The sequence below is a fragment of the Sitophilus oryzae genome, unplaced genomic scaffold, assembly GCF_002938485.1.
Source record: "Sitophilus oryzae breed Bouriz unplaced genomic scaffold, Soryzae_2.0 scaffold_1525_pilon_pilon, whole genome shotgun sequence".
Taxonomy (NCBI): Eukaryota; Metazoa; Arthropoda; class Insecta; order Coleoptera; family Curculionidae; genus Sitophilus; species Sitophilus oryzae.
The window spans coordinates 335,695-350,482 of record NW_022146198.1 but is presented as its reverse complement, the minus strand read 5'-3'; the positions used below and the strand labels follow the sequence as shown (position 1 = coordinate 350,482).

Below are 14,788 nucleotides of genomic sequence, written 5' to 3'. Positions count from 1 at the left end.
GTAAGTAGGTATTATGATCTAGGGAAAAATAAAGAATATGTGTATTAGAGATCATGAAAAAGATTATTATTTTGAGTTCAAATTTTAAAAAAGATTTTTGTAAAGACAAGACTGATACAGTTTAAAAGAAGAATGTGTTTTGTTTGATAATATATAATGTATGTTAAGCATAACATATATTTGTTCAGTAATTTTTAATGAATAGTATTGATTATTTATAATACCAAATTAATATCAAATATTTAAGTGATGGCTGAATACAATATGAATAAAATAACAATAAAATTGGTATATTTGCATAATACAAAATTAAGTTTTAAGAATAAAGGTGTTACTAAAAATACTAAGAAATTCATATTTCTTTGTTTTAATTGGTCTAATGTTATTTACATTTTACGTAAGAATTATACCGTATCATCGAAAAAAATCGGCGTCTAGTTGGCTTGAAATGAACATCGATGACATTCCCTAAATAACTGTACACATAAAATAATTAACTAGAATTTTACAATCTTGGAAAATTTGATATTCTTGAACCTTGATTCTAAATATTCTAAATTTTTGATTTTTTTGGAATTTAGGTTCGGGAAAAACGCTGATTGATTTTTCATTTGGTTTTCATTATTTTTATTTGGTTTAAAAAAAAAACGGTTCGGCTAACATTATAGCCTCCATCAGTGTTGTGTCATATGAAAAAATAGTGTCGAATATAATCCAAAAATTGCATATAAAATATGCACACCACGCACATAATGTTTACTGCGTACTCCATAGTCAATGTAGATAATTTTAGTGTTAAGAATAATAATTTTAAAAAATATGTGGTCATCTTTTGATAAGTTTATATTAGTTTATTAATTGCAGTAAACATTATGAGGTGTGAATTATATTGTATATGTAATTTTTGGATTATATTCGACACTATTTTTCTCATATGACACAACACTGTGAAGGCTAGTTAGCCGAAGCGTTTTTTTAAACCAAATAAAAAATAATGAAAACCCAAATGAAAACTTAATCAGCGTTTTTCCCGAACCTAAAAATCCCAAGAAAATCAAAAAATTTTAGAATAATTTAACATATAAAATGCCAGCGATCTTCATTTCATAGCCATCGCTGACGCCTTTTTAGATAATATTGTATTATTTGTAAATATAATTTTTCGAACATTGATACTTGCAAAATATACATATAAATTTTGTGAATGCAAATAATAATACATCACTATTAGTAGATATTCAATGTTTTTGTTAAATTAGATCGATTTTCAAACCCCAAAATTTAAAATATATTTACATTTTACCCATTATCTTATGTACCTATACATTATTTGTACATTGTAAAACATTTGCTGCATATGTATGGTTCATAGTTTATTTGCCAAAGTATTTATTACTATAAATAGGTATATATGTTGTAGTTATTAACTGTATATTATGTATATTTCATTTAAACTATATCATTTTTAAAATACAAACCAAAAATCTGAGGAATAATTATGTTTTCCATGTATTCTACAACATATTTATTAATCCGTTATATCTAACTAGCGTGACGTCATAAATCTCGCCCGCAGGCTGATCTTTTAATAGAAGGCATTGGATGGATATACAAATTTTAAAGTGGATTTAAAAAAATCGACCTATTTAATATCATATATTTTTTTCAGAACTGTTACTGAACTAGTTTATATATGACCTACCTATAGATTAGAATTTATTATTAAATACAGTTCTATGGTCTGCGCTACAGATTAAGATAAAACACCAAAAATTTTGTTGTTGGTTTTTAGGCCATAGCTGCCAGAGCTAGCCAGCTTTGAATTTGTTAATATATATAAATATGATTATATAGTCAGCTCTAGCAGCAAAAAAAAGACGTTATTCAAGAAAAGAAGAAGAAATGAGTTAGGTTAAGTTGAATGTAAAATTGACATATTTGGATAATTTGGTGTTTACATTTGAATTTATTTAACAACAATATGACTGGAAAGAAAAAGGTATTTATATTATCTGTTCTAAATCATTTTAAATAATATTATCTCATATTTCAGAGTAGTGCCTCTTCAGAATCCTCTTCCGAAACTACTTCGGGGTCTTCCTCTTCGAGTTCCTCATCAAGTGGATCAGATTCTAGTTCATCAAGTGATAGCGAATCATCTAGCTCTCAGGAATCGATCAAAAATTCAGAACCAGAAACCCAGAAGAAGACTGCTCCGATACAAGTTGGTATTTTTCTAAAATAGTACCCAAATAGTAATAAAAGTGTATATTTAATTTTCATAACAATTCAAGGATATACTGTGATTTATATTTTTTTCATTTTTAGAAAAGTCCTCGTAAAAGCAGCGATAGTTCCAAACCTTCAAATGCAAGCAAAAATGAACCTAAGGCTTCAGTTAAAACAAAAACAGCACCTTTAAAACAGTTGGGCAAATCAACAGCTCAAAAAGCATTACCAGATTATAGTACAGATGATGATGACAAACAAGTTGTGAAACAAGTAATTCTGTGTAATGCATTTGTAATGATTTATTTTATCAAATTTAATTTGATCTAGGTAAAAAGAAAAAGTAATGTTAAACCTAAGGTTAGCGCAACAATTACACCAAAACCATCTACAGCATTATCACAGAAAACTATTGCTAAAAATATAGCTGGCAAAAATGGGCAAGGCTCTAAGGGACAAGTTAAAAATGTTGCGTCCAAAGAGACTAAATCAAAGGCTAATCAGAAAAATGTCAGTGCATCAAAAGTTTCAGATCCTAAGAAGAAAAGTATTTTTTCTCCAGAGAATAGTTCTGATTCAGAAGCAGGAAAACCAGTTTCAAAGGCTCAGCAAGTTAAAACCACTTCACAGGTTTGAAATCTTAAAAAGGTATATGTGTTTTTTATAATATAAAAGTTTTTAATGTAGTCCAAGTCAAAACCGGAACCCAGACCAAAGGCAGCAGCAAAACCTGTTGAAAAATCAAAGAATGAAAAGAAAGTGGTTGAAAAAAAAGTTCCTGAAAAAGAGAGTTCTGCTAGTTCAGCTACATCAACATCGGGTATTGTTTTTTGCCAACATTTTTTATAATTAATAGATATACAGTGTGATTTAAATTAATATGGATAAACTCTTGTTTTAGCATCAGCAAGCAGTAGTAGTGATAGTGAGTCAAGTGAAGAATCCTCTGAGAAAGAAGAAAGAAAAATTGTTAAAAAACCTGTAAAGAAACCAGTTGCGGTGACAAAAGAAAATGCAGTGGGTTCAGATTCAGAGACTGAACCTAACAAATCACAACAGGTGCTTTCACAAATTTTAACTAAATTCATCATATTTTAATTTTTATTAATTTATTTAGGTTACGAGAAAATTAACCAGGTCAGCTAGTACACGCAAGTCAAAACATGTCTTGGGCAAAAGTGTATATTCAGATACTGACTCAGATACTGAAAGTACCAAAAGATCTCTGAGTCGTTCTCCTGTAAAGAGGGCGCCAGGTGTTACTAAAGGAAAAACTAAGAATAATAAAAAGAACGATACAAAGTCGAAGGTGGTAGATAATGTTATAGTTGAGAGAAAATGTCCATTGGAAGGGTGTGACAGCATGGGACATTTGAGTGGGAAATTTGACAAGCACTTTACTTTAGAAGCATGTCCTTTATATCACAATTTTACAGTAAGTATATTTGCTTATATTACAGAATTAGGTACTGATCCATATAGAAGCAACAGGAAAGATTTTTTTGTGTACTCAATTTTGAGTTTATATGTCATAATTTTATTTTAGACTATATTTTTAATAAGGCTGGTTAACATTTTTTGAAAAGCAAAAAAACTACTTTTTGGTAATAGTAGGGCATATTTAAAATGCTGCAGTTTTTTGATGATTTATTTTATTACATTTATTTTGTCCTCTTTCTTGAATTATAATAAGTTATAATATATCATACCGTCTCAGGGCTTTGATACAAGATTGTGTGTTTACATGAAAACATAAAGAGGGCAGACGCTAAAATATTAATCCCAGGGTATATATTCTTGATCACTTGCATCTTTAAATATCTTCCATATCTTCGTCTTTTGAATTTGATATTACTAAATTTAGTAAAAAACAGAGCAATGCAATAAAATAACAGCTATATTTAGAAATTCGCTGGTCTTTCTATATTAAGAAAATAAGTTCAAATATATGATTGCCTTTTTATGAATTTTAGTCGTCTATTATAAACTTAAAATGATTTAATTGTAGATATCACAATGCAAACAGGAACTGACTGAAAGGAAAAAACGGGAAGAGATACGTAAAAAAGCGTCAGAACATTATATTAAATCTCCTAAACAGGCCACGGTTGAACAGAAACTGTATTTGGCTCGAATCAAAGATCTAAGGATTAAGTTTAAAATGGAACCCATGGAAGGTGGTTAATAATTACTTTAAATTAATTATATCCTTAAATATATGTTGATGTTTTTAGATATCAAACCTCAAATAGATAAAAATAAGGAGCCGGACCTAAATAATTTCGTACCTGAATATGATCTGAAACTATTTAGAGATGCTCAAGCTATGGCAAGTGAAAAGATAGAGGAAGATTTGAAAAGCTTGCCAAGCACTAAAGGTAATCTATTATTAAATTATACCCATATTAGAAATTGCGCTAAATCAACATTCGGCTTCGGTGAATAAGTATCCTGACACACGATTTTTCTTAGAAAATGAAGTTTATGTTACCTTAAAATGAACTTCTGGGATTCTTCTGCTAAAATCTGATGAATTCTGCGCATAATCTCCATTTATTTTTATTTAAAACTACTTTATTTAAACTGTTAAAAATGGTTACTTTTTGATAGAAAAAAGAAAAATGCAAAAATCGTGTGTCAGGATAGTTCACCGGACCCTCTAATATGTAGCTGACAAATCTTTTAATTTATAGTGGTTTTCTTGAGGTTCTTCTTACTAAAACTATCTTATTGTGCAGTCTAAAATCAAAGGCGTTTCTATGGTATATTTTTTTTATATTTCCTAATTTTATATTCCTAATTATGCTTAACGTCATATTTTTTGCTGTCAAAAGTATCACCAAAGTTTACAGAATTCTGTAAACTTTGGTATCACATTTTCCGATAACTATTATCACCCTTTTTGTAGCCTTGAACTAAATAAATTTTATGCTTCTTTGACATTTTTAAACCAGCAAAAAATATGACGTTAATTAAAATTCGATCAATAACAATCTATTAAGAATGAAATCGAAATGATGTTACCACAGAAACGCCTTTTGATTTTTAAGACATTCTGTTATTAGGAAAAATTCAACAATATTTTCATGTTTTTATTTAATTTTCTCTAAAACGATATGGAAATTTGGAAAAGTATAAACGGGATTAACCACTTTAGAACAAGCAAAAATTTTTATGAAGAATACATTTTTCTCAAAATGTCAATAATAAAAAAGTTTTTCTTTTAAAGACAATCCGGGGACATACTGTATATTAAAAAGTTAAATAATTTATTTTTTACCATGTTGATAAAAAGTATAGAGTAACATTTTTAAAAAGCTCATAACAAGACAAATAAAGTAAAAAATATATATACAGATATCTCATTTAAAAAAAAATAGTTTGGTCATACTTCAAGAATGACAGTTTCCAGCGAAAAACCACTTACATCAAAAACTCTATGGGACACAGGTTTCACCTTTTCGATAAGTTATAGGATAACCGAGATACGAGGGCAGTCAGAAAAATGCAACGATTTCAAATTCTCCCTGTATTTCAGGAGCTAAGAGGGATAGGACAAATCTGTGTATAGCATCTTTAGTTTCATAAAAATGTGTCATAATGATGTCAAAACCACATATTTGTACCTCTACTCATAAACGAGAAACCCTGTAAAACACACTAAAAGGGGACAACATGTACAGGGTGTACCAAAAAGCTCGCAAAACAAATGGGATATTTTTTATATTTATATATTCAAAAAAAAACAAAATTTGTTGATTTCATATATTTTTCTAGGAACGAAATACATTGAAATGGGTAAATTCGAAATGGAAGTGTGGTACCAAAGTCCTTATCCAGAAGACTACGCCCGTTTACCGAAATTGTATATATGCGAGTTTTGCTTGCGCTATATGAAATCGCGAACGATATTGGAGAGGCACGTTATGAAGTGCGTTTGGCGCCATCCCCCTGGGGAAGAAGTCTATAGGAAGGAGAAAGTTAGCGTTTGGGAGGTGAGTATGGACTAAAGCGTGGTCTACACGCAACGACTTATCGTATGATTAGTGCTAGCGTCGACAAAACGGTGCGGATAAAACGTACAGACCAAGTTGTGTCTACATTACAATGACTTGTTCAGTTTTTTGTATTCTGTCATATTATCATAGAGGAAACTCTGTTAAGCTTGATTTTCGTGCATTCGTTGTTCGACGATACGATGATACGCTATTAATTCTATTGGTTGAATTTAAAGATTTCGATTGGTTAGAAACGGTTAACCAATCGAAGCCTTTAAATTCAACCAATAAAATTAATATCGTATCATCGTATCATCGGATAACGGAAGCATGAAAATCAAGCTTTATGGTTAGTTGTTGCTATTAAAAAAGATAAATAAAATTAAAAAAGATAAAATAAAAAAAAATAAAAAAAACTACCAATTAAGCGATAAGACTAAAACCAAATGAAGTAAAACGGCTTTTCTTTTATAAAATTTAACCGATTTTGTAGTACTCTTTATATGTTTCCATAACAGTTAAGACACCTTTAGATCTCATCGAATATATGCCTATTAAAACGTGGTGATGTGTTTGTAATATATCGATGGCATAAGCTAAGGGCTGAAGGATTTTAAGGCACTCTTTAATATAATCCAGAGAAATTTCTTTCGTTCGTCTTTCGAGCTACATAACGGAGTCGGGGATTCACTAGAAAGTCACCAGACTCACTATGCACGCGTAACACGTCAAATAATCAAAACCGGTTTCCGAAAACATTTTATTTACTAATGGTATTGAGCATTGTTTTTTTATTCTGCTGCTTGGCTGCCGCCAGTTTAAAAAGAAATGCTGCTGTTAAAAATTTATCATAAAAATCTGACTTAAACCTTTTGAAAAAAACTTAAATCTTTTTCTATTTCGGAATAAAGATTTAAATCATAAATCATTTTAAAAAGACTTAAATTTTAAGTCTTAAGTCACTTTTTTAAAAATGACTTAAAATACAAATTACTTATTAAAATGATTTAAATTAAAAAAAAGAGTTATGTTTTCTGTGAGCTTGCAGCTCTGTGTGCAAACCGCCGGAATCTATGCCTAGGAGATCAAAAAGTAATGTTATCATATATCTTTTTTAAAGATTGACCCAACAAGTAATTTTTGGCCATTTACGTTTGCATCGTGTTCATGTAAAGTTATATAATTATCTATACTAATATATAAAATCCTTAAGTGACTGACATACTGATTAATCACGATCCTGCTCAAACCACTCAACGTAAGAAGCTCAATTTTGGCATACAGGTTGATTCTAGGGTGTAGAGGTTCGATAAGAAGGGATTTTTCGAAATTCCAGTTCCAAAAGGGTGAAACCACCCCTCAAATATTACAATATTTTTTATTTAAAAAACGGTCAAGTTTCCGAAAAAACGCTTAAACACGTATATTTTATTTTGTTTTTTTTAATATTTTAAGATTTTTTAAAAATGTATACAGGGCGTTTCGAAAAATCTGGTCATTGATTAACCACGATTCTGCTTAAACTGCTTGACGTAAAAGGCTTATTTTTGGCAAACGGATTTTTCGAAAGTCAAATTCCAACGAGATGAAACTGCCCCTCAAATATTACGAAGTTTTCTATATTTGCTTTATCATCACCATTACAAATGATTAATTCGACGCGAACGAAGTCGCTGGTACACGCTAGTAGTCTAAAGTATTACAGAATTATTTTCAATGCGTGTATTTTCTATTTTAGGTGGACGGCAAGAAATACAAGCAATACTGCCAGAACCTCTGTCTTTTGGCGAAGTTCTTTTTGGACCATAAAACTTTGTATTACGACGTGGAACCGTTTCTGTTCTACGTTATGACATTGGTGGATGGGGAAGGTTGTCACACAGTGGGCTACTTTAGCAAGGTAAGTGATTTTTTATTCTAGATTGCAGTGATTGCATCTTTATTATCTTTATTATTTAAAATATATTTACCTATTGTTTTATGACATACATTTTTTATTTATTTATTTATTTATCAATGGGCTAAACAGCCCAATAAAATAACAGCAATAAATTTTGATTGCATTATTATTAAAATATATATATATATATATATATATATATATATATATATATATATATATATATATATATATATATATATATATATATATATATATATATATATATATATATATTATAATTAACATAAATATACAAAAAATAGTACACATACACAAAAAATACAAATTCAATATGATATTGCGTACCCCACAATACTTATGATGAATATGGTAATTATATTTGAAATTCGTTCAGATTTAATGCGCCTGCGCAAAGTAGAGTCCTCGGAAGAGATAAATCTATTGAACGCTTCATAAGAGCAATAGAGAAGGTAGGAAAATGGCATGTCGTGATGATCGAGACATCTTTTCTAATGCTAATCTCAATGGTATTGATTATATCCACGTACCTATATATTAACAACTTAAGGTATGTTGCCATTTGCCCGATTTTGTATTGTTATCCGATCAGTTTTAATTTAAAAGTAGATGCACTTTTTCTTAAATTACTTAAAAACTTTGTTCAAATTTGGCATGTGTGTTCAGCGTATGCAGATCTTTAAAAAATCTATTTACGAGTTCGCTTTAAAATCAACAGAGGAGCCAAAATTTGCATGGGATTGCTATGTTTCCAACGACGATGCACCACCCAGTATAGTAAGTGCCGTATGATCGAAAAAAAAACGGCGTCTAAAACGGCTGGGAAATTACCGTTGATGATAATTTTGGCGAGGTCAATCTCAAGACGTCATTAACTAAAAATTGACATAAAACTTTTCAAAAATTAACACCAATTATAGAAAGATTAAAAAATGATAGAACAATTCCAGACACACGTCTATTTCCAAAAAAATATTTTTTTTTCGAAAACATCATATTATAGAATCATTTTTACTCAGCAAAAAAATAAATTACAACTTTCTTAAGGGCTACTGGCAGTTAGCGCTATTAAAAAATAAAGTAGAGTACGGGCCAAGTAAATGACGTTTAGGGCTTGACCTCGCCAAAATTACCATCGTTTGTCATTCCCCATTTTTTTTCGATCGTATGGAATTTAATAATATTATCTAGAAAATAATATTATTTATTGAAATAATAAATTATTCTTGAATTGCGATTGATTTTTAATTTGGTAATCTGTCGTTCCACAATGTACCCCGTGACTCATTAGGGAGTCCCCACCTGGGCAGACGTCTGCTCGAAGCCGCCGCCGTCGGTCTCGAGGTCGACGACCGGCGTCGCGGCGCCACCGCAGCCCCGGCGACGACGCCCCGTCGCCATCGTTGCAATGGTGTATGGACCGTTGTGCTCCTCATCTCAACTAGAGATGGGCTTTTTTAGAAACGTATCGACAAAGGTGGGACGTTCGATAGTATGAACGAATTTGTTTTTTTTAAGGTTAGTCGCCAACCAGTGGCGTGTCTATAATGATTCAAAAAAAGCGAATCATAAAATCTTTTTTTTATATCATTATATTATAACTCTTTACTAAATCAGCAAATATGAGATGGCAGCTTGTACCAACAACGTCGCTCCCTTTTTCATTAGAACACCACCTATAGAGGAGGTAAATAATTTTACTTACTTAGGTAGTGTACTAACCAACGGAGGCACAGAGCAAGATATCATAAATGTGATATCATAATAAAAAAAGAATAAACAAGGCCAGAATAACATGTGGAATGCTCAACAATATTTGGAGTTCTAGACAGTACTCTCAACTTGCCAAACTTAAAATTTTCAATTCGAATATCAAGTCAGTATTGCTGTATGGTGCAGAGACCTGGAAAATTACATCGCCATTAATTAACAAACTCCAAGTTTTCATAAACCGCTATCTGCAAAAAATTGTAGGGATATTCTGGACAGATACTATCAGAAATGAGGATTTATGGAGCTTGACCAACCAGAGGCAGGTGTATAACGAGATCAAACTTAGAAACTGGAGGTGGATTAGTCACACTTTAAGGCGAAGCGGCAACAACATCGCTGGCAGAGCTATTGAGTGGAATCAAAGTAGTAGAAGAACTGGTCGTCCAAGACATACATTGGCAAAGGACAATTAAAAAGGAGATCGAAGCAGTAAACCGATCATGGCGAGATGTCAAGTAAATTGCCAACAACCGAACCTGCTGGAGAGCGTTTATTGAAGCCCTATGCTCCACGCAGGAGTAAAGGACAACAGAATGAAATCAGCAAATATTCGCAATAATAAGTTTTTATCTTATTTTTATTCTAGAGATTACTTAAAACATATTTAAATAATTTTCGACTACTGCCATTATTATTACCGTGGTCTGTATTTTAATGCATACGACAGAGATAAATTTATACGACCAGTTGACAGACAAAGAGACAAAATAAAAAGCGACATACAGTATTGCCGGTTCGTACGCGAGATAACATAATAAACGAAGATAATATATCTAAGCTCTTTAATAATGCTCATTTCTGTTAGACAGTTACTTGATAACATGGTATAAAATATCTACAGTCCTAATATCATGTATGTTTTGGTAGTTTCGCCAGCCACACAACGTAGTTCTGAGACTTAATAAGACTCTATTACAGCTGTAGTAAAATAAGTAACAGTTGTGGAAATTAAAGATCCAACCCCATATTATTTTTCGTATTTAGCCGGTTTGAAATTTTGACGCAAAATCCGGCAATACCGCATAGAAGAAATGTATCAACAATCATCATCAAATGTTTATCTCTTTTTAATACATTTGATTATTCATTAAGCTGTTTATATATATATTTTGATAAAAATACATATATTTTGGCCATGTATCGATAGTTTAGGACATCTCTACTTTGAACTGTACACTGAGATGGTGATTGACCCTGGAACGTATGCATGCGGCTGGGAAGAAATTAGGGCAGCAAAAGGTTTTTTAGAGGCCTACGATTATTAGTAGGCTTGTATGTTAATTTGTCCGCTAGTGACACTTTTCTCTTTTTTTTCATTTATGCATATTTTTTGTTATTTGCTCACTGTAAAATACTATTTTATATAATTATACTACTTTTAAATTCTATTATGAATGTATGTCAATCGTCAGACCCTTCTCTTATTTGAACTTTAAAGAAAGACATTATTACTTTCCTATAATATTTGTGTGACGAAAATTTTTATTTTTCAGCAGGGGCGGATACAGAAATTTATTTTAGGGGGGGCCCGGGATATTTTTTAAGGGGGGGGGGTAAATAAAATGTAAGGTAGAATATGCTTTTTAGACCGCGATTTTTAACCCATAAGCCTAATATTTAACACAATTCAAAGATTTTAGGGGGGGCCTTGGCTCCATGGGCCCCACTCCATGGTATCCGCCACTGTTTTTCAATATGCTATATTGAATCAGCATTTCTTTTTTTAAATAGTCTAATAAATAAAAAATTAAAAGCAATACTCGGGAAAATAATGTTTATAACTAATTAAAACAATAATTTTGAACAAATAAGTAATTTATCATATAAACACGTAAAAAAAATTCAAGACATCAAAAAACGTGCATGCTTGGTCTTGGTCCTGCGGAAGTCAATAAATAAACTTTTGTATTTGACTTATTTTACTGAGTTAATTGAAGAGTTGTTTTTACTCCATCTTTAAAACACCCTGTGCAATAATTTCGTCAGCAAATTTTCCTAAAACATTATTTTTCGGTCAGAACCAGGTCTCCAGAATATTTTGTTTTTTGACTCATGTTAACACATGCCTTGGTTAAATTTTAAGAGCAAAATGAGCCACTAACATTTTGCAATTTTTTCAGTTATCATTATTTGATGTTATTCTTCATAATGACGAGGTGACTTTGGTGATTATTGTTGTGTACTATTGAATATGGTTCTTAGTATCGAAGATTGGTGCAAAAGTCATTGATCTTGATGAAGATGGTCGAAATTGTGAATATTCGCTTGGTCCTTGACGAAGAATGGGAAAACATAACACAATATATTTGCAGCCTCATTAACACTATGAACCGACGCGCGACGTTTACAGAGAGTTATTGCAGCCGGGGGAAGCAATTCAAAGTATTAGAGTAGTTTTTACAAATTTTTTGTTTGTTTGTACACTTAGTTATTACAGTTATTTTTTTATTATTCTTTGTTCTGTTATTTTAGTGTTACCAATATTTATTAAAACCAAGCCTGTATCGTTACTTTTTAACGTTTTTTAAATTTTAATATTTAGTTCTAATCAGTATCGATATGACATTATGACAACAGCCACCATCATAAATTAATGATTGTTGAAATAATTGCAAATTGTTGGTAGCAAGTTCATTTCGCTCTTAAAAATTAACCAAGGCATGTGTTGACATGAGTAAAAAAACAAAATGGTCAGGAGCCGTGGTTCTGATCGAAAAATAATGTTTTAGGAAAAGTTACTCACGAAATTCTTGCACAGGATGTTTTAAAGGTAGGGGAAAAACAATCCTTCAATTAACCCTGTATAATAAGACAAATACCAAAGTTTCTAAAAAACTGAGTTTATGAATTAAAGTTGATAGATTTGTATACGGTTTGCCAAAAAATTCATGACAATAGGACTGAAAGTAAAAAAATATAACACTTTAAACTCTTGACGAAAAAATAAAATAAAATAAATGCCTTTATTGTCAAAAAATTTTACAATTTGTAGACAAAGATAAAGTAAACAAACAAAGTAAACAAACAGCCAAACAAAAAAGAATACAAAACAAGTACCTATACAAATTACATTGTCAGTCTTAAGGTCGATTTATAGATTGAAAACGGTGCGGTTCGACGTTGCGGTTGCGATTATTTCTATTGGCTATTTTGCTATTACTAACGTTTCAAGGTCAACGTTCCTGTCGAAGTTAAAAGTTGGTTAACTTTTGACGTAAAACGTGAACCGCAACAACAACCGAGAAATTTATAATCAACAAATCATCCTGCGTACGAACTACGAACTTTTTACCGACCGTAACGTCGGGCGTCGAACCGCAACGTTTTCAATCTATAAATCGACCTTTATAGTTGGATTCAAAAATATTTAGTAAGTTTATAGTAAATATAGTAATAGCAAACATTAGACAAGATCAAATTCGATTATCAAAATATAAGTCATTTACGGCGTAGAAAGCCCTGCCTAATAAATGAGATTTCAATGCTTTGCGAAATGAAGAAAATGATGTTATGGATTTGATTTCAAATGGCAGGTGATTGTGCATTTTTTTCGAGTTGTATAATATTGAACTTTTAACTAACTCTGAGCGTGGGATAGGTAGATAAAGATCTTGCTCCGCGTTCCTGGGTGGATAAGTGTGAGATGGCCTTTCTTGAGAAGCTGATACATGCTTACGTATTAGGCAAACGGATTCAAATATAAATAAAGAAGGAAGAGTTAATATGTTTAATTTTTTAAAAAAAGTCCTGGCAATGAGTTCTGCTGTTTAGTCCCAGTGAATATCGAACAGCTCTCTTCTGGAGCTTGAAAATGCGGTCAAATTGAGTCGCACAACACGTACCCCAGAATGGAAGGGCATATCTGAGGTGAGGCGACTCAAAAAGTGCATAATAAACAGTTCTAGCCACTGACAAGTTAAGCTCCTTAGAAACAGATCTTAATGCAAAACAGGCAGAGCTTAATTTTTTCAACAAAGCGTCGATATGCAAGTCCCATTTTAGAGAATTGTCTACAACAAGCCCTAAGAATTTTACAGACACAATGTCCCGCAAAAACAGCATAGCGTTTAGGTTTATTTTTTGGCTTTTTTCCCGTATATTTTTTTGAAACAGAGTCCGAACATATTAAAGCAGAACCAAACACGGGCCGGGCCGTCCGTACGCGCGCTTATTAAAAAGGCAATTTCGCACATCGGTAATCGATTCGAGAGTGCGACGAGGCCTGGGGCTCCGGCACCGCCGTCTTCTTCTTCTTCGTCTTCGCGCGGTGGTTAAAAGTGCCGTAAAAGTCCATTAGATTTATCGACCAACGGCACAAACCACGCAGGAATGTGTACTGCTGAATAAGTACTAGAGAATTCGATTTGAAATCGTCGATGTCGAGCGACGGTGTGCAGAGAGAGAGACAAAGGAATGTGTAAGGTTTTTTTATTTTTTTTTGGTGGGTAACTTTGTTGTCTTCAATCATTGATTGTAATTTTCACAGTTAATTCAATTCGATACGATTAGTCTTCCGTTTTATTACGCTCTTCTAAATTTCTTTTGAAAACAATAAGAGACGTCTGACGTGCAATAGTCATTGACGTGGTTGGTATGAGAGATGAAATTAAAGAAATTGTTGATTTTGGAAAAAGAATTGCATCAGGAAGACGTTAAAGATTTACTTTAACTTACTCAAGAAGAACTCTGAAGAATTGGAGCATAATACTGAAGAATGAGATGAAGATATAGTCCTGGTACACTCAGGGATCGATTAAAGCGGGTGTGTGGCCGAATGAAATATATATTATATTTCAGAAATCTGCCTAATGCTTAGCCCGATCCAGTCGTGTTGAGCCACACCCAAAATTCCGAACACACCTGCTTT

General features: G+C 31.9%; 1 protein-coding gene across 1 annotated transcript in view; it reads left to right on the top strand.

The window, feature by feature from the left end:
- Positions 1–1,906: 1,906 nt before the first annotated feature.
- The window catches only part of LOC115878777 (histone acetyltransferase KAT7), a 133,298-nt gene continuing 120,416 nt past the window's right edge, over positions 1,907–14,788 (top strand). Inside the window, exons 1-11 of the mRNA XM_030895376.1 lie at positions 1,907–1,999; positions 2,054–2,224; positions 2,329–2,502; positions 2,560–2,859; positions 2,917–3,049; positions 3,131–3,288; positions 3,347–3,664; positions 4,238–4,406; positions 4,464–4,607; positions 6,007–6,224; positions 7,966–8,127. Of these exons, the coding sequence (XP_030751236.1) occupies positions 1,982–1,999; positions 2,054–2,224; positions 2,329–2,502; positions 2,560–2,859; positions 2,917–3,049; positions 3,131–3,288; positions 3,347–3,664; positions 4,238–4,406; positions 4,464–4,607; positions 6,007–6,224; positions 7,966–8,127 (1,965 nt within the window). The 5' untranslated portion in view covers positions 1,907–1,981. The remainder of the gene's footprint in view (positions 2,000–2,053; positions 2,225–2,328; positions 2,503–2,559; positions 2,860–2,916; positions 3,050–3,130; positions 3,289–3,346; positions 3,665–4,237; positions 4,407–4,463; positions 4,608–6,006; positions 6,225–7,965; positions 8,128–14,788) is intronic.